Source organism: Balaenoptera ricei, chromosome 2, assembly GCF_028023285.1.
Source record: "Balaenoptera ricei isolate mBalRic1 chromosome 2, mBalRic1.hap2, whole genome shotgun sequence".
NCBI classification, from domain to species: domain Eukaryota; kingdom Metazoa; phylum Chordata; class Mammalia; order Artiodactyla; family Balaenopteridae; genus Balaenoptera; species Balaenoptera ricei.
The window spans coordinates 153426769-153448373 of record NC_082640.1 but is presented as its reverse complement, the minus strand read 5'-3'; the positions used below and the strand labels follow the sequence as shown (position 1 = coordinate 153448373).

The following is a 21605-nucleotide window of genomic DNA, read 5'->3' as shown; positions in this document are numbered from 1 at the left end:
TTTTTTTTTTTTTTTTTCTAGAGGAGAAATAGAAATGGCCATTTCCAGTTCTGTTTTTTCCTTAAAAGGACTGGAATTTCTGTCTAAATGTGACTTGGCATCACAGTGAGATTTTTCTAAGGACTGATGTTAAGAGAAACTACCCTGATATTACAAGAGGCCAGGGATGGTTAACTTATTTTTATAACACGTAAATTTTTTCAACTTAATTTTACATTCATATTTTCTGAAGATGTCTAACTGTCGCTTGACATATAAATATCTAAATATCTGCACTTAATAATAGAAAGAAACCTATTTCATTAAAATTTCTGAAATTATGTAGTTAATTCCTAACTCTCCACTCTAGTCAGTTTTATTATCTTTCCTTTAATGAGGAATAAAACAAAAACAAAAGAAAAGGTTTAAACCTAATGATATACATATCTAAAAGAATGTAAGTCAAAGATGTAGCATAGGTGTAAGTTATGTAAAAATAATTTTTGTCTAAGTCGGGTCAGGGATCAAAGAGCTAGAGTTTGGCATTTAATATTTCACTAGTTTTAGGTCTTTTAATTTTAACATAATTTGTTACTTTATCTACTATTGTTTTTTATATTTTAACACTGGAAGAAGAGCACTATTATGTAGTAAAAATAAGAATGTTAAGTCGTTTTTTCTTTTTTTTTCTTTTTTGGCCGTGCCACGCAGCTTGCGGGATATTAGCTACCGGAACAGGGATTGAAGCCGGGCCACCGCCATGAAAGCACCAAGCCCTAACCACTGGACTGCAAGGGAATTCCCAAGAATGTTAAGTCTTAGGCCTTAATCCTATTCCTTTTCTGCTGTTCTGAGTTTGAGTTTTCTTGTAGAAAAATTACGGTGTCTGTATAGATGCTCTCTAATGTTCATTGAAATTTGAATATTTTATGATCTGTGAATAAAGTCCTTTATTTGTAAAAGCAATCCTTTTGTATTGTTTTTATCTGTATAACAAAAACAATTAAGAAACTACATTTTATTCAGATTGCACCTGAACTGAATTTTTAGAAAGGGAAGTAGTTGATTAAAAACTGAAAACACTGGGGAAAACTACCCTTCCATTATCTTTCCACAAGCTGGTCTCAATGTACTACTAAACTAAGAGCAGAAAATGAGAAGATATATGAAGCAGAAAAACTGAGATCAGACTGGTTGCTCAGTGATCCATAGATAAATTAACGTAGTATTTACATTTTACATTTAAAAACATGATTTCCACAAATGAAAATAATTACAAGACACATTAGTTATCTCCCATTTCTGTCAGAAAGGACATAAGGCAGACTCACAGTCAACTATTTTTCTCACTCAGTGCTGACAGCCCTTTCTTTAGAGTACTGGTATTTTGATGAACAGGAGAAACACTGTTGACTTTCTCCTTTTTTTTTTTTTTTCTTTATGTAAAGGAAGCTTTATGGGTATTTTACTCTGTATACCATTAAGATTGATCTTAGAGTTGAGTAGAAATAAGAAGCAAAAAGGAAGATGATAATAATTGCAGTAATGATTAATAACATTTCTCTTTCAGGAAAACTGTGTATTAGTGTTAGATGAATCTTATTTGGAAAAAAATGAAAATAAAAGGCAATGGGCAAATATAACAGTACCTCGGTAGTTGATGATTTCTGTCCCAAGCACCGGAGTCATCTCCAGGACTGTGATAAAGGCTTTGTCCATAGATGTTAGAGGAAAAGGAGACATGCGGTGTCTTCTAGCCACCTTGGTGATATCAACAGCACTGTGACCTAAACAAGAAGACAATTAACTAAGAATATGATGCTGAAACACTGATTATAAAGTGGGAAAGGCTTATAAATATCAACAATTCTCAATTTCATGTGTCCAGAAATGAAGATTACAAGGTGAGAAACTTTTTCCTGCTTCCAAAATATAGCCTGCTTTGGTGGAACATTAAATCAAGTTAGTAATGTTACATCATGTATCAAAAGTTGGTGAAATTTAATGATGATATTGGCTAATCCTTTTTGAGTGCTTAACTATGTGTCATGGCACTATTCTAATTAATCTTCACAACAACCTAAAGGGAGTCATCATTATTATCTTTTATTACAGATGAGGAAAAAGAGGTTTACATATCTTGGCCTAAATCGCAAAGCTAGAAACTGAAGAGCCAGGATTCAAACCTAGGTAGCCAGGCTTTAGAGTCCATGTCCTTAACTACTATACTGAAGTTTGAACACTTAATGAGCTAGTTAGTGAAATGAAATATACAAACTTGAATTTATTTAGAATATCACAGGAAATTTTCTTTCTTCTAAAAACATAGAAAAATATTATTATTTACTCACTCCCTATGTAACCTTATCTAGTCTCATGGCATTAATACCATCCATACACTAAACCCCCTAATTTTATATCTCCAACCCCAACCTCTACCTTCACCTCTAGACTTATATGTCATCCAAATAGCTGGTGGATAACAGCGTATATCTACAAGCTTATAAAGCATCAAATATGCACTTGAATGTGCAACAGGCAATTCAAACTTAACATGTTCAAAATCTTGATTCCCCACCCTCCTAACCTACCTGCACGATGTCTTATTCTCTTGCAATACCCATCTCAGTAAATAGAAACTTTACTCACTCAGTTATTAATCCAAAACCTTGGTGATATCTTTGATTCTTCTATTTTTGTCAGAACCATATCTAAACTACCATTAAAATGTCTCTAGAATCTGATCATTACTCACCATCTTTGCAATTATTACAATAATTGGAACCATCATTTATTTCCTGGGAAAATGAATAGTGTCCTAACTTGTCTCCTTCCTTCTATCCTCATCCCATTACAGTTATTCTCCACACAGTAGTTACAACGCTCCTTTTAAACTGTAAGTTGAATTGTGCTAATCTCTGCTCACAACTCTCCATGACTTTCCATTTCACTCAGAGTAAAATCTTTGCTATGGCCCTCAAAGCCCAACATATTATAGCCTACACTGTTCTCTTCTCCTATCATTTCACCCTTATTCAATGTGCTCTAGCCAAACTGGTTCCTTGCCTGAGGATGCCAAATACATCTCTCTTTAGGGTCTTCATACTTGCCATTTCCTCTACTTGGACCATTCTTCCCCAGATATTATGGTTCCATTCATCCCTCATTTCTTTCAGGTCTTTGCTAAAGTATCACCTAATCAGAGGCCTTTGTTAAACATCCTATATAGAATATTACCTACCATCACTCTCTATTCTCCTTACCCTACTTTACTTTTCTTCATGGAAAAAAAAAAAAAATATATATATACACACATATACACATATATACACACACATATACACATATATATTGATATCTATATATCTACAATATATATTTATACTTATTTGTTTATAACCTTCTTGGTAGAATGTAAGCTCCATGACAGCAGCAACTTTGTCTTTTTTATTCACTGTTGTCACCCCCAATACCTAGAACAGTATCTGGCACATATTAGGCAATAAAAAATAAATAGTTGTTGACTTAATAAATGAATCATTTAATGACAAAAAGGAACTTCTTAGAGCACAATAAACAACTTGGCCCACGCATAAACAACTTGGCCCAAAGGGTAAAGATAAAAGGAGTAACTGCAAACACTGTTGCTTGGCTATTGTAACTGATATCCACAATTCCCTTCTTCCGTACCCACCTTTCAGCTAAGACTGGCCATATGATATAGTTCTGGCCAGTGAGATGTAGGAAGAAGTCCCTGGGGCAGGCTTCCTACTACAAATAAAAAGATAAAGAGATAAAGCTTTAAGAGGAGAGCATGGCTAGATACTGGGAGGTGCCGTAGCCATTTTTCAACCATGAGGATAGAAACCCACACATAAGTACTGGAAACACGAGAAGAAAAAGAGGCCGAGTCTCTGATGACAATACTGAGCTGCTGTACAAGCCCTGGACTGCCTGCCTCCAGACTTTTGATATGTGAGACAAATAAGCTCCTATTTCCTTAATCCACCTTATAATGATTGTATATATCCCTCTGTAGTCTGTAAGTTCCTGGTCACTGCAATTTATTAAATTTAGTCCTCCTACCCAAACCCCAGCAGCTGCTTCAGACATATTCACTGAACTGACTTACAGGAACTGTCCCAAATAGTTTTCATTCTAAGACAAATGACATTGTCATAAGTAGTCAAAGAAAAAGACATACAATATGCTTATACTTATTTCTCACCCATGGGTAATCACAAAATTACAAAATTTTCAAAGCCTGAAGGACCTTAGAGATTATTTAGTGCTAAATATGTAAAATGTTTTCTACTTTAAGGTGAACACTTAAAGAAGGATTATGTATGATTTATCATTTACCTATAATTGAAATGTAAATTTATTCATAACTCACTTTCACTACAGTCCCTGCTACGTCATTAAATATCAATAAATACATATTGTCACAACCAGTGTAACTGAAGAGAATGATAGATAGGTGTTTCTATAAACCCTTTTATTCGGGTTTATAGATCTCAGATCTGATCTTTTCTAAGATATTTTTTACTTTCTTTATGGTGAAAATTGTGTACAATCTTATAAAAGCTGTGCTTTTAAAATGTTTGGTTTCTGAGGAGAAAATTGCACTTTATAAGAAAGCAAGTTTGATTATCAGTGATACACACATCCATTCAACAAATATTTATTGAGTGCATTTTATGAGCCAGGCACAGTTACACACTTGGTATACACAGAGTAAGATACACTCTGCCTTGAAGAATGTTTCAGCTCAGCAGAAAGGAAAGACGTGTAAGTGAATAAAAAAATAAGAGCAGGAGGACAGTAAACCACCGGATGGTTCTCTAACTATAGAGATTGATACTTTTTTAAATTGGAAATTGCACACCAATTTCCACCAGCCTGGAAAAATCTTTCCTGTCTTTAAAATAATTTTGTACCTTTTTTATATCTTTCTTATGGCACCTACCACTTTCTATCTAATGTTATAGACATTTAAATATTTGTCTTACCTATGCTAGTCTATCATAAACTCCTTGAAGGCAGAACCTATTATCTTATTCATCTGTATATCTTTTGCTATTTTTAGAGCAATGCTTTCCTTATACTTACAGTAGGTACTGAATAAATACTTGAGGTATGAATGAATAGCAAATCCTTCAAACAAAGCTAAAAGTTGGGAAGGAAAATTCAAAGTGGCGCCTCCTGTTCTGCCCTTTGCTTCTCTAGGTTCTTTCATATTTATAAACTCTCTGTCACAAAGTGACAGATAAATAATCCAGAGTGCTAGATAAATAATCCAAACTTTGATGCTAATGGGTTAATATTGGTCCCTCACTAAACTATTTGCATGTTATCACAGGGGCTTTCTGGATATAAAATAAATTAACTGAAAGAAATGTCTCAAAGGAGGAGTATTTTAATTCTCTGGCACATTAGCAGATATGTGTGTGTGTGTATGTGTGTGTTCTCAACAAGTGTTCACTGAGCACCTTCTATGTGTCAGGTGGCTTCTTCCCACTCAAGACCCACCCACGGTCACATAGTAGAAATAGCTACTTCACCAATAAAGAAGGGCTAACTTAGTTGTGTAAATATGAGAAAAACAGTATTGCTACCTTCTACACACAAGAATAAAATGATATAGATAATAGCTGCTCTTTTTAAAAATTGAAGTATAATTTACAATGTTGTGTTAGTTTCAAGTGTACAGCTAAGAATATATATATATTCTATTTCAGATTCTTTTCCATTATAGGTTATTACAAGATACTGAGTATAGTTCCCTGTGCTATACAGTAGGTCCTTGTTGTTTACCTATTTTATATACAGTACTGTGTATATGTTAACCCCAAACTCCCAATTTATCCCCCCCCCCACTATCCCTTTTGGTAACTATAAGTTTGTTTTCTGTGTCTGTGAGTCTATTTCTGTTCTGTAAATAAGTTTATTTGTATAATATTTTTAGATTCCACAAAGAAGTGATAACATATGATATTTGTTTTTGTCTGGCTTACTTCACTTAGTACAATCATCTCTTGGTCCATCCATGTTGCTGCAAATGGCATTATTTCATTCCTTTTTATGGCTGAATAGTATTCCGTGTGTGTGTGTGTGTGTGTGTGTGTGTGTATACACACACACACACACACACAACATCTTCTTTATCCATTCATCTGTCGATGAACATTTAGGTTGCTTCCATGTCTTTGCTATTGTAAACAGTGCTGCAGTGAACACTGGAGCACATGTATCTTTTTGAATTAGAGTTTTCTCTGGATATACACCCAGAAGTGGGATTGCAGGATCATATGGTAACTCTTATTTTTAGTTTTTTAAGGAACTTCCATACTGTTCTCCACAGTGGCTGCACCAATTTACATTCCTACCAAGAGTGTAGCTGGGTTCCTTTTTCTCCACACCCTCTCCAGCATTTATTATTGGTAGGCTTTTTAATGATGGCCATTCTGACTGGTGTGAGGTAATACCTCATTGTAGTGTTGAGTTGCATTTTTCTAATAATTAATAGCTGCTCTTTTTATGTAAATAGAATTATTATATAACATTAACATACCTAGTTCTGTTGTATCCCTCACCACATGTAGGATGACTATGTGACCATGTAAGATTCCATTTAACAAAAGACTGTAGCTAAAATAAGTTTGAAAACCATTGATCTAGGGGATGCAGTACTCTCACTTTCAGATCAAAAGTGGATAAGCCATGCTTGAGGGGCAGCACCAGGGACACACACACAGAGCCACTGGCAGCTGGAGGCACAGGCTGAGGATGCACAGCACTCACATGTATAGCGCAGGGGCTCTTATGCAGGCCTCCCATGGGCTGGCATGGGGAGGCCCATTTTTAGAAGGCATACATTTCCAAAATAAATCTCATAAGCAAATAGTTATGTTTCCTTCTTCTGTTTCCATTAAAAAAAAAAAATTCAACTATTTTTTGATGTTGACACCAGTGACTGACAAGAAGCTTTAAAATGAAAGCTTCACAAAATTTAAGAATACTTGTCTCTGACTTCTCCTATTTTGCAAGTTACAACCCCAAAGCACTTCTAACAGTCCTGGGCCACTGAAGAACTGACTCAGACAGGAAAACGCACCATGAAATGTTCTCCCCCACACCCCAGCCCTCTTCTTGATTCTGAGCTCGGCATAGAAATCTGATAGAAGAGAAAAAAATTGGGGAAAAAAAGTATGCACTTTTGTCTCTGAAGGCCAGATGAGTTATAGCCTAGCAGCCAGTTTTCATTGAGTGGTCCATAAAATCCATTTACAAAGAAGTAGGAAAGGAAGGAAAGAATAATTTTTAAAAAGTAATAAGGTTATAACAAAAGGAAGATGGGGTTTTGGACAGAGAAAATACCCAGAATTTGGATACAGTTTTTCCTATAAAGCAAAAGCTATTTCCCGGCCACAAACATATTCTGATGACTACCTTACAAATGAATACCAACAGTCACAAAGATAATCTGTGACGGTACTAGCTCCATTCAATTTAGGTAAACTACTGGGTTGGCCAAAAAGTTCCTTTGGTTTTTAAGTAAAAATAAAAGACATACTTTTCATTTTCACCAAGAACTTTATTGAACTGCATATTCACTGTTTTGTTCCACAACCCTCTGCCATTATTCAGGCAACTTCATAATTCCTTCGTCTCAAAACTTTTTATCTTTTTGAGCAAAGAACTGTTCCAGGTGCCTTTTACAGTCTTCCAGAGAATTGAAATATTTCTCATTAAGAGAATTTTGTAAAGACCGAAATAAATGGAAATCTGAAGGTGTAATGTCTGGTGAATACGGCAGATGGATCAGAACTTCCCAGCCAAGCTCTAACAGTTTTTTCCTGGTCATCAAAGAAACATGTGGTCTTGTGTTATCCTGATGGAAGATTATGCATTTTCTGTTGACTAATTCTGGACGCTTTTCGTCGAGTGCTGCTTTCAGTGGGTCTAACTGGGAGCAGTACTTGTTGGAATTAATCATTAGGTTTTCCGGGAAAAGCTCATAATAGAGGACTCCCACCATATACACAACATCTCCTTCTTCGGATGAAGACCGGCCTTTGGTGTGGTTGGTGGTGGTTCATTTAGCTTGCCCCACAATCTCTTCCATTACACATTATTGAACAGTATCCACTTTTCATAGCCTGTCACAATTTGTTTTAAAAATGAAATGTTTTTGCTACGTTTAAGTAGAGAATTGCGTGAGGAAATACGGCCAAGAAGGTTTTATTTGCTTAATTTACGTGGAACCCAAACATCAAAGTGATTAACATAACCAAGTTTGTGCAAATGATTTTCAATGCTTGATTTGGATATTTTGAGTATGTCGGCTATCTCCCACATGGTATAATGTTGATTGTTCTCAATGAAAGTCTCGATTTGATCGCTATCAAGTTCAAGTGGTCTACCCAACCGTGGAGCATTGTCCAGCGAGAAATCTCCAGTGCAAAACTTCTCAAACCACTTTTGACATGTTCCATCAGTCACAGCACCTTCTCCATACACTGCACAAATCTTTTTTTTGGTTTCAGTTGCGTTTTTACCTTTCTTGAAATAAAAAAGCCTAATATGCTGAAAATGTTGTTTTCTTCCATCTTCAATATTAAAATGGCTACACAAAAATTCACTAATTTTGGTAAGTCTTTTTTTAAATGCATGCTGATAATGACAGCTGTCACAATACAATCTAACAAAATTGTTTCAAATGAAGTTAAAGACAACTAAGCCCTACTAGAGCCATCTTATGGAAAAAACCAAACTAACCTTTTGGTCAACCCAATATAAAACAAAACAAAACTAACAAACATATGGAAATATGTGTCCTACTGAGAAGATTACTGTGTTCAAAGAAATATTTACTTAAACTTATAATAGTTTTTAAAAATATATCTTTATTGAAGTATAACTGTTTCACAATACTGTGTTAGTTTCTACTGTACAACAAAGCGAATCAGCCATATGCGTACACAAGGCCCCGTATCCCCTCCCTCTTGAGCCTCCCTCCCATCGTCCCTATCCCAGCCCTCTAGGTCATCGCAAAGCATTGAGCCAATCTCCCTGTGCTATGCTGCTGCTCCCCACCAGCCAACTATTTTACATTTGGTAGTGTATATATGTCGATACTACTCTCACTTCGCCTCAGCTTCGCCCTCCCACCCCATGTCCTCAAGTCCATTTTCTATGTCTACCTCTATTGCTGCCCTGCAACTAGGTTCGTCGGTACCATTTTTTTTTTTTTTTTAGATTCCATATATATGTGTTAACATACGGTATTTGTTTTTCTCTTTCTGACTTACTAAACTCCGTATGACAGACCCTAGGTCCATCCACCTCACTACAAATAACTCAATTTCCTTTCCTTTTATGGCCGAGTAATATTCCATTGTATATATGCGCCACGTCTTCTTTATCCATTCTTCTGTCAATGGACATTTAGATTGGTTCCATGTCCTGGCTATTGTAAATAGTGCTGCAGTGAACATTGTGGTACATGTCTCTTTTTGAATTATGGTTTTCTCAGGGTATATGCCCAGTAGTGGGATTGCTGGGTCATACGGTAGTTCTATTTTTAGTTTTTTAAGGAACCTCCATACTGTTTTCCATAGTGGTTGTATCAATTTACATTCCCACCAACAGTGCAGGGGGGTTCGCTTTTCACCACACCCTTTCCAGCATTTATTGTTCCTAGATTTTTTGATAATGGCCATTCTGACTGGCATGAGGTGATACCTCATTGTAGTTTTGATTTGCATTTCTCTAGTAATTAGTGATGTTGAGCATCTTTTCATGTGTCTCTTCGCCACCTGTATGTCTTCCTTGGTGAAAAGTCTATTTAGTTCTTCTGCCCATTTTTTAACTGGATTGTTTGTTTTTTTGATATTGAGCTCCATGAGCTGTTTGAATATTTTGGAGATTAATCCTTTGTCTGTTGTTTCATTTGCAAATATTTTCTCCCATTCTGAGGGTTGCCTTTTTGTCTTGTTTATGGTTTCCTTTGCTGTGCAAAAGCTTTTAAGTTTAAGTTCCATTTGTTTATTTTTGTGTTTATTTCTGTTACTCTAGGAGGTGGGTCAAAAAAGATCTCGCTGCAGTTTATGTCAAAGAGTGTTTTTCCTATGTTTTCCACTAAGAGTTTTATAGTGTCTGGTCTTACATTTAAGTCTTTAATCCATTTGGAGTTTATTTTTGTATGGTGTTAGATAGTGTTCTAATTTCATTCTTTTACATGTAGCTGTCCAGTTTTCCCAGCACCACTTATTGAGGAGGTTGTCTTTTCTCCACTGTATGTTCTTGTCTCCTTTGTCGTAAATTAGGTGCCCATATGTGCGAGGGTTTATCTCTGGGCATTCTATTCTGTACCATTGATCTATATTTCTGTTTTTGTGCCAGTACCATAGTGTCTTGATTACTGTAGCTTTGTGGTATAGTTTGAAGTCAGGGAGCCTGATTCCTCCAACTCCATTTTTCTTTCTCAAGATTCCTTTGGCTATTCGGGGGTCTTTTGTGTTTCTATATGAATTGTAAAATTTTTTGTTCTAAAACTGTGAAGAATGCCATTGGTAGTTTGAAGGGATTGCATTGAACCTGTAGATTGCTTTGGGTAGTATAGTCATTTTCACAGTATTGATTCTTCCAATCCAAGAACATGGTATATTTCTCCATCTGTTTATGTCATCTTTGATTTCTTTCATCAGTGTTTATAGTTTTGAGTACAAGTCTTTCGCCTCCTTAGGCAGGTTTATTCCTAGGTATTTTATTCTTTTTGTTGCAATGGTAAATGGGAGTGTTTCCTTAACTTCTTTCTGATTTTTTGTTGTTGGTGTATAGGAATGCCAGAGATTTCTGTGCATTAATTTTGTATCCTGCAACCTTACCAAATTCACTCATTAGTTCTAGTAGTTTTTGGGTGGCATCTTTTGGAATGTCTATCGTCGGCAAACACTGACAATTTTACTTCTTTTTTTCCAATGTGTATTCCTTTTACTGCTTTTTCTTCTCTGATTGCTGTGGCTATGACTTCCAAAACTATGTTGAATAAGAGTGGTGAGAGTGGACATCCTTGTCTTGTTGCTGATATTAACGGAAACGCTTTCAGTTTTTCACAATTGAGTATGTTGCTTGCTGTAGGTTTGTCATATATGGCCTTTATTATTTTGAGGTAGGTTTCCTCTATGCCCATTTTCTGGAGTGTTTTTATCATAAAGGGGTGTTGAATTTTGTCAAAAGCTTTTTCTGAATCTATTGAGATGATCACATTTTTTTTAAACCTTTTTTTTAAAAATTAATTAATTTATATTTATTTTTGGCTGTGTTGGGTCTTCATTTCTGTGCGAGGGCTTTCTCCAGTTGCAGTGAGCAGGAGCCACTCCTCATTGCGGTGCACGGGCCTCTCACCGTCGCGGCCTCTCCCATTGCAGAGCACAGGCTCCAGACGCACAGGCTCAGCAGCTGTGGCTCACAGGCCCAGTCGCTCCGTGGCATGTAGGATCTTCCCAGACCAGGGCTCGAACCCATGTCCCCTGCACTGGCAGGCAGACTCTCAACCACTGCGCCACCAGGGAAGCCCGATCATATGGTTTTTATTCCTTAATTTGTTAATGTGGGTTATCACATTGATTGATTTGTGTATATTGAAGAATCCTTGCATCCCTGGGATAAAGCCCACTTGATCATGGTGTATGATTCTTTTAATGTGTTGTTGGATTCTGTTTGCTAGTATTTTGTTCACGATTTTTGCATCTATGTTCATCAGTGATATTGTTCTATAATTTTCTTTTTTTGTGATATCTTTTTCTGGTTTTGGTATCAGGGTGATGGTGGCTTCATAGAATGGATTTGGGAGTGTTTCTCCCTCTGCAATTTTTTGGAAGAGTTTGAGAAGGATTGGTGTTAGCTCTTCTCTAAATGTTTGATAGAATTCTCCTGTGAAGCCATCTGGTCCTGGACTTTTGTTTGTTGGATGATTTTTAATTATGGTTTCAATTTCAGTGCTTGTGATAGGTCTGTTTATATTTTCTAATTCTTCCTGGTTCGGTCTTGGAAAATTGTACCTTTCCAAGAATTTGTCCATTTTTTCATGGTTGTCCATTTTATTGGCATATAGTTGTTTGTAGTAGTTTCTTATAATCCTCTGTATTTCTGCAGTGTCAATTGTGATTGTTCCTTTTTCATTTTTAATTTTATTGATTTGCGTCCTCTCCATTTTTTTTCTTTTCTTTTTTTTAACATCTTTATTGGAGTATAACTGCTTTACAGTGGTGTGCTAGTTTCTCTCCCTTTTTTCTTGATGAATCTGGCTAAGGGTTTATCAATTTTGTTTATCTTCTCAAAGGACCAGCTTTTAGTTTTATTGACCTTGCTATTGTTTTCTTCGTTTCTATTTCATTTATTTCTGCCCTGATCTTTATGATTTCTTTCCTTCTACTGACTTTGGGTTTTCTTTGTTCTTTTTTCTCTAGTTGTTTTAAGTGTAGGATTAGATTGTTTATTTGAGATTTTTCTTGTTTCTTGAGGTGAGATTGTATTGCTATAAACTTCCCTCTTAGAACTGCTTTTGCTGTGTCCCATAGGTTTTGGGTGGCTGTGTTTCCACTGTCATTTGTTTCTATGTATTTTAAAATTTCTTCTTTGATTTCTTCAGTGATCTCTTGGTTATTTAGTAGTGCACTGTTTAGCCTCCATGTATTTGTGTTTTTTACAGTTTTTTTTCCTATAATTGGTTTCCAATCTCATAGCACTGTGGTCAGAAAAGATGCTTGATATGACTTCAATTTTCTTAAATTTTCTGAGGCTTGATTTGTGACCCAAGATGTGATCTATCCTGGAGAATGTTCTATGTGCACTTGAGAAGAAAGTGTATTCTGCCATTTTTGGATGGAATGTTCTATAAATATCAGTTAGATCTATTTGGTCTATTGTGTCATTTAAAGCTTGTGTTTCCTCATTTATTTTCTGTTTGGATGATCTGTCCATTGGTGTAAGTGGGGTGTTAAAGTCCCCTACTATAATTGTGTTACTATCGATTTCTCCTTTCATGGTTGTTAGCATTTGCCTTATGTATTGAGGTGCTCCTATGTTGGGTGCATAAACATTTATAATTGCTGTATCTTCTTGGCTTGATCCTTTGATCATTATGTAGTGTCCTTCCTTATCTCTTGTAACAGTCTTTATTTTAAAGTCTATTTTATCTGATATGAGTATTGCTACTCCAGCTTTTTTTTTGATTTCCATTTGCATGGAATACTTTTTCCATCCCCTCACTTTCAGTCTGTATGTGTCCGTAGGTCTGAAGTAGGTCTCCTGTAGACAGCACATATATGGGTCTTGTTTTTGCATTCAGCCAGTCTGTGTCTTTTGGTTGGGGCACTTAATCCATTTACATTCAAGGTTATTATCGATATGTATGTTCCTATTACCATTTTCTTAATTGCTTTGGGTTTGTTTTTATGGGTCTTTTTCTTCTCTTGTGTTTCCTGCGGAGAGAAGTTTCTTTAGCGTTTGTTGTAAAGCTGGTTTAGTGGTGCTGAATTCTCTTAGCTTTTCCTTGTCTGAAAAGCTTTAGACTTCCCCACTGAATCTGAATGAGATCTTTGCTGGGTAGAGTCATCTTGGTTGTAGGTTTTTCTCTTTCATCACTTTAAGCATATCGTGCCACTCCCTTCTGGCCTGCAGAGTTTCCACTGTAAAATCAGCTGATAACTTTATGGGGATTCCTTTGTATGTTATTTTTTGTTCTTCCCTTGCTGCTTTTAATAATTTTTCTTTGAATTTAATTTGTTAGTTTGATTAATGTGTGTCTTGGTGTGTTTTTTTCTAGGGTTTATCCTGTATGGGACTCTCTGTGCTTCCTGGACTTGGGTGACTACTTCTTTTCCCATGTTAGGAACTTTTCCACTATAATCTCTTCATATATTTTCTCAGACTCTTTTTCTCTTCTTCTTCTGGGATCCCTATAATTTGAATGTTGGTGCATTTAATGTTGTCCCAGATATCTGTGAGACTGTCCTCATTTCTTTTCATTCTTTTTTCTTTATTCTGCTCCTTGGCAGTTATTTCCACTATTCTGTCTTCCAGCTCACTTATTCGTTCTTCTGCCTTATTGTTGATTCCTCCTAGTGCATTTTTCATTTCAGTTATTGTGTTGTTCATCTCTGTTTCTTTGTTCTTTAGTTCTTCTAGATCTTTGTTAAACATTTCTTGCATTTTCTCAATCTGGGCCTCCATTCTACTTCCAAGATTCTGGATCATCTTTACTATCATTACTCTGAATTATTTTTCAGGTAGATTGCCTATTTCCTCTTCATTTATTTGGCCTTGGTGGTTTTTACCTTGCTCCTTCATCTGTGACATATTTTTTGCCGTCTCATTTTTCTTTTTTTTTTTTTTTAATGAGTGGGATTGTGTTCCTGTCCTTCTGGTTGTTTGGCCTGAGGCTTCCACCACTGGAGTTTGTAGGCTATTGCGTAGAGCTGGGTCTTGGTGGTGTGATGAGGAACTCCATGAGACGTCACTCCGATGAATATTCCCGGAGGTCTGAGGTTCTCTGTTAGTCCAGTGGTTCGGACTCAGAGCTCCCACTGCAGGAGCTTCCACCTGACCCCAGGCTCGTGAGCCAAGATCCCGCAAGCCGCCGGTTCACTTTGGGGTTCCTCCCATCTCCTTGGGCATCAGAGTCCCCCACCAGCGGTGAGCAGGCACCCTAGTTGTGGGGGGACGCTCTAGATAGTTTTCTGATGTGTTTGTGGGGGGAGGTGAGCTCCATGTCCTCCTACTCCACCATCTTGAGCTGATCAAATCTAAACTTATAACAGTTTAGCTGGTGATGTATGGTAATGATAATTTGTAGGTAGACTGGCTACTTTGAGAAAAATAAACTACAAAGTACTTTAGGATATGAGATCCTTATATGGGAGTAGGGGTGGTGATGGGGAATGGAAGTCTAGACATCTTCCCTACTCATAGATGTCCAACCTAAGCAAAGAGTAACAGGCTGAATTATTATAACATCTAAATTGACAGCATTCTTATATGATGGGTTTAATTTTCTGAAGTAGATTTTCAGGATTAAAGCAATTCTAAATTAGCCACAGATTGATGACCTAGAGGTTTCCCTAATAAGCCTAGGTTTCCATTACTAAAACTTGTTCTTTTTATTTTCTCGTGTTTAGGTCCAGACATGGGGTTGATTATATGTGAGTTCAGAATCTTTGCAGGTAAGGTACTCAAAATATTATTGAGATTTCCTATCTTCCATGCAGCATTTATAATCACTAAAAAGACTATATATGATGTTCACTCAGGATTGCCATCATCAAAGACATATTTAAATACTAATGGCAATGTCTATGATGTACAAGGCCTTCAAAGGGACAAAAAAGTACAAATGGATTCCTTTCTACTGAGTAAACCAGGGATCTTTGTTATATAGCAGTAATCCTTTTCTTATGGCATGGCCATCTTAAATGAAGCTGTTCATACCAATGGAATGACTTTTTCCCACTTCAAATGCATCCTTTTTAACCTGCCAATTCTTAATATACAATGTTTCATCTTGGCTTGAAAATCCATTTTTTAAATTAGAAGTAAATGAAGATTGAGAGAATCAAAGGAAAAAAACGTAAAAGAAGAAAAGATGCTTTCAGGTGACAGAGTATAATAGAAACAAGATGTTCATGCAGGTTCTTGATTGAATTCAAAACCTCAAGAGAAAACTTTATTCGTCAAAACAATTGGTAAAAGAGTTCTCCAAACTACTTAAAGTGTAAATCATTATTCATTCCTTAGATACAGAAAATCTCACGGGAGAGACCTGGTCTGCCCTATTAATATTACTGCCTCTATTTCCCGTTGTATTTGCAGCTTAAATTTCTTATATTTCTACTTCCTGGATCTTTCTGAACACAAACCATCGAAGACAATGAATAACTTTCCTAGGAAGCTTAAAAAGCAAAGGTGATAGTAATTTATTCAGGTTAAATAGCTAGGGCCTTTGGTAATTCAAAGAATGTGTGGTTCAGATATACAAAGAATTTAGTCTTTCATATAAACCTCAAATTAAGAGAAATCATGTCCAAAGCTCTAGGGAAACATTGGCAATAGTAGCATTTGTAGGCTCGGGTCTACAGGGCACTTTGTATATCTGAAAATAATTTCTTATATTGTTTTCAATTTAATAGTCTTTTTCTACTTGATTATTCAATGTTTTACTACTTGTTTTTTCAAGATAATGAATAATATATCTGACAAAACCTAAAAACCATGGCTGAGGGGATTGTGTTATTAGGATACTAACAGATAATACAATCAATTTAATAAAATAAAAATTAAAATCCATGAGCATATACTAATAAAGTAATGATTAAATAAAATTCTTCATTATAGCAGAATGTCAACTGATAAATGAAAAGAAGGAATTAGAAAGTCACCACTTGGCAACTATCATAGTAATAATTGGTTCATGCAAAAATCATCGATGGATACTAAAACTAGAAGCTGAAAAACCTCAAGAAAAAAAACATATTTATATAGTCTCAACATATATCCCCACAAGATTCTTATTAACCACAATAGTAACTTTACAGTGGAGAAATCTGACAGACACCACTTTAACCAAATGATCAAAGTTAATACCACTAGTAATGGGACAAAATGACATCATGAAATTCCTAATATAACGTACTAAGAAGGACACAAAATCACATATGAGGTATTACTGTCAAAAATGCATAACCTGAATCAAATCATCAGGAAACATCAGAAAAGTCTAAATTTGAGGGATAGCCTACAAAATAACTCTCTTATACTCTTCGAAAATGTCAAGGTCATGAAAGACAAAGAAAAATTGAAGAATTGTTCCAGATAAAAGAGCCTAAAGACACATGATATCTAAAAGTTATGCATGATTCTGGATTGGATCCCAGATCAGAAGAAGAGAATGTTTTTTCCCTTTGGCTATAAAGAACATTATTAGAAAAATTGGCAAAATGTAATTCGAATAAGATTACATAATAGCATTACAGCAAGGTTCATTTCCTGATTTTGATAATTGTACTGTGGTTAGGTAAGAATATATTTTTTTCTTTTTTCTTTTTCTTTTTTTTTTTTTTTAAAAGGAAATATACATTTGAAGTATTAAGGGGTAAAAGGCATCATGTCTGCAATTTACTCATAAGCAGTTTAGGAAAATATGTATATTAATATATAGAGAGAAATGATAAAGCAAATGTGGCAAAATGCTAACACTTGGGGGAATTTGGGTGAAAGATATACAGGAACTGTCTGTACTATTCTTGTAGCTTTTCTGAAGTTTGAAATCATTTCAAAATAAAAAAAATTAAAGAAGCTTTTTTCAATAGTCCCTTCTTTATGAAGCAATGCATGACCATTCTATTTTTTTCTGCAGAGGCACTAGAAAATACTATATCATAGGATTCTCATTGCATATTGTATTTACTACATGTCTTACAGTAATTATACTTTTTTATATACATGTCTGTTTTCTTAACTAGATTAACAGCTCTTTGAGAAAGGAAAACATGTTTTAAGTCAAGGCCCAACAATATTGTGCACACAGCGGTCACATAGAAAATTTTTGATGAATGAGTTTCTAAATGCTTGATTTTAATCAGTCTAGAATACATAGATTGCCAAAGAAGATGGGCTGTAGAGATATATACATATTCTATTCTATATATATATATATTCTATATATATATAGAATATATATGGTATTCTAGAGTTTGAAATACAATTTCAAACTCTATACTGGTCATTAATTTCAATGTTCTTTTTATTAGAACTGCCCCCCTTTTAAAGACAACTGCAAACATTTGTTAACAATGAAGTGAAAACTAGGTATTCCTCTCTGTTCTCTACCTTTTTGTTAAAAAGTAGTGAGTCACTGTGGTAGGGAAAAGAAAAAGAAGAATAAGAAATATGATAATTATCACTTTTAGCTAAGGTCAAATAATCAGGGAAATGGAAAATTAGCTTTGTTCAACGCATGTACTACTTAGCTTGAAGATTAAATGATAACATTGTAAGCAACACTGTAAATAAATCCTTACAGGTTCTTTTTGAGATCAAGAAGTTTATCTACAAAAAAATTACAAGTCCAAAAGGAGGAAAAAGTAATTCATTTCCCATGGTCAGGTATGAACTGTCTTGGCAGCTGTCTTCCTTTGGCTTTTAATTTAAATTTGTCACATCAGGTAAGTTAAATATACAAAACTAAAAGTAAATAGGTAAAAGAACTGACAGAACAGTGTAAAAAGAGATGAAGTGAAAAAAATGGTATTAGAAGATATAATGATTAAAGAGAACAGCTAAAGTAACACTAAAAAAGGATAAAATTATTTAAACAAACTTTAAGTGTAGGAATCAAGTGCCAATATTCCTAACAAAGGAAGCAGAGTCTTTTGAGTTGAGGTGGCTTCAGATGATCAACAGTAGTTTTTCATGACTGTCTTTATAGGGCTGGATTTCACAACGAGGTACTCTTAAGGATGAGGGCTCTTGAGGAAGGTCTCAAATTGGGCTCCCTGGGTTCTTGCCCTTACTAGCAGCGCTAGTGCTTTATATACATTAAGAATTGTGGGTACTGGTTGTAGCCATTATGGCAAAAGACCAGCTTTCAGACACAATCTTCCCCTTTTCTGCCCCCATCTTTCTTCAGATCTTTCTCTTTGCTTACACTATTGGTAATTACCTTTTGCTTCGCTATTATCCTGGTTCAGGAATATAAACCTCAGAGCTTGGTTTATATTTCCTTGGTTCATTCCTGTCCTGCTATCTGATTTCTGGTTTGGTGCACTTTGGGTCTCTGAACTCTAGCTGCCTTTGTTAGGCTGCTAGGACCCCCCTTTTAACCTTCAGTAGTCAAAAAAGCTGACTGAGAATTCTCTTATTCCCCAAACAGGCTGTCAAGATACAGTTTCAGATATACATATATATCACGGTCTTTAGGCAAGTAGTAGATGTTAATTTGTATGGCTGAGAAAGGAAATCTTAGAACAGGTGATCATAGAGAATGAAGCAAATGTGAAGACTGAGTTAGTGCCATTGGTGAAAACAAATCTAGTTTTTAAGGTATTTTGCACAATATGTAGATAAAAACTGTAGTTTATATTTATTGGGCACTTGACATGATCTAGGTCTTTCCATAGGCCTAAAAAGTAGGGTTAATTCACTACTAATTCTGCTGATATAAATGCTGTAGATTAAAAAAAAGTATGAATCATAGTATGATTGTAACTGTAGAAATAAAGTACAATCCAAGGTATATACTGGAAGAAAATAATTATATGTGTTAGTAGTTGCTATGTTTAAGTAGTAGGATGAGAGTGATTTTTTCCCCCTACTTTTATTATTCAGATTCTTGACTGATTCTACAATACTCAAAAATATTTAATAAATGCTTTTTAATTTGAAATTATTATTTTCTTGGTCAAACCTAGTCAATATCTTCCAAACTCATGGTCCAAATTCTAGGGTTCTAGGGAAATTTTTCAACAGCGTCTGATTTAATTGTACTTTTAACTATTAAAAGCTTCCTACTGTTCTAAGGATAAAGTTCAGGCTGCCTAGAGTAATGTGTTAGGCCTTTCATGATCTGTTCTTTCTCTTCAACCTCATCTCTCTTTGCTCTTACACATACCCTTCTTCTAGCTATAGCAAACAATAATTTCTAGTACACAGCATGATTTTGTCACACATCTGAAACAACTGTCCTTCTTCTTGCAGTCCAACTAGCAAATACTTGCTTATTTTTTAAGACTATGAAGATAAGGTATGGGTTATATCAATATATGGTATTCTAATTCTTATGTTGCTCAAGTTAGAAATTGGGGGTCATTCTTGACTTCCTTAACTTCCACATACAGTTTCTAATCCTGTCAATTGTGATTCCTTAATATTTCAAAAATCCTGCTTTATTTTTCTATTACTATTGCTTTCATTCAAGCTCTCATCAGATTCCTGGTTCTGATCTCACCCTGACTCAATTCATTCTCCACACAGTAGTAGACATTATTTCAAAAGCTCAAACTTGATCTTGTCATTTCCATGTTTAAATTCCTTTATTGGTCTTTACAATAAGGTCCAAACCCATTAGGATGGCAATTAGGATGTCTGTCTGCAAAACTTATATGGCCAATTGGAGGTCATGATCTGGTAACTTCTTCAGCCTCTTTTTTCCCTCATTCCCTTCTTCCTCCTCCTCAAACCATACCTCCTCCTCTATCTGCATGTCAGACTGCCTGGACCATGGTAGCCTCTCCATAAATGTTAAACACTTGCATTAATATTATTTTTTATAGAGCCATCGACTGAGATAAATAGCCTTAAATTCAGGTAGGGAGAACAGTTTGAATAAAGCCGCTCCATCTGTTCCTCCTCATCACTGTCACTCTTCTCTACCCTGCTCTGTGCCTTCAAGGAGCTGGTGTTTATGAATAGGACCAATGGCCTCCCTGTCCCTGTGGCTTCTGCTTGAGTTCAGCCAATGGGAAGTACTGGCAGGAGAGTGGTGAGCAGGAGAAGAGTACAGAACTAAGGTATTTCTTCCCCTTGGCCTCCTGTTAGTGGGAGCTGAGACCAGAAGAGTAACTAAAACCAGACTGTGGAGGCCTCTGAATGCTAGGCTTTGGAGTTTGAACTTTATCTTGTAAGCCGATGGAAAACCATTTACATAACTTTATCATGTAAGCCAATATTTTAAAGTTTTTAAGCATGGGTGTGATGCCCATAAAGATTTCTTGTAGAAAACAAATTCTACCACAGAGAGGTTAAAAGATTAGCTCAAAGTCAAATGTCTTAATAGACAGTAGGTCAAGATGAAAAGACCAAATTCCCAGATTTTGTCTGGTGTGCTTCTTCCTATCTTACACTAGGGGAACTTTCTTTGGTTCAACTTCATTTACTAAATATAAATTGAATACTCTCTCTATATAAGGCTGTTTATTAAACATTAGGGAGTGATGTTAAGGTAAATTAGATGGGATTCCAATTTCCATAATCTCATGGAACACACAAATCAGGCTGTGTTTTAAGGAAAAAGTAAAAAAAAAAACAAACCTGTAAATACTTATGTTTTAATGTAAAAGCAAAATACTATGTATGATAACACAGAAAAGGGAATAATTAATTCTGATGGAACAACCTGCAAAACTTCATAGAGGTGGTAACAATTGCTTTGAGCTTTAAACAATAAGAAAAAGGAAGGAACATTTGAAACAGAATGAACAAAAAAAGAGAGAGAGAGAATTCTCATTTTAGAGAATGAGAAATTGTGTAATGAGGTTAGAGGTTGGATGGAGAGGATGAAATATAAGATATAAACTGGTTAATTCAGTTAGGACAAATTTTGAAGATGCTTATAGTACTGTGGAAAATGGAGAACTATTAAAGACTTTTTACAGTAAAGTGATACATAAAAATGTAATTCTTGACTGATGGTAAATTGTAAGGAAGAGAGACTATAGACAGGCAGAGCAGTTAGTATGCTACTGCAATCCTAAAGCTAAAAGACAATGAAGGCCAGAATACAACAGAAATTGGATAAAGGATATTTAGAAGAGCCATAACAAAGGGTTCTATGAGTGATTGTGCTT

At 35.5% G+C, this 21605-nt stretch overlaps 1 protein-coding gene across 4 annotated transcripts in view; it reads right to left on the bottom strand.

Moving 5' to 3' along the window:
• GPHN (gephyrin) overlaps positions 1–21605 on the bottom strand; it is a 626292-nt gene that overhangs the window by 129014 nt on the left and 475673 nt on the right. For all 4 annotated transcript variants that reach the window (XM_059914468.1, XM_059914469.1, XM_059914466.1 and 1 more), the window contains one exon: positions 1629–1766. In XM_059914468.1, coding sequence (XP_059770451.1) covers positions 1629–1766 — 138 coding nt within the window. The remainder of the gene's footprint in view (positions 1–1628; positions 1767–21605) is intronic.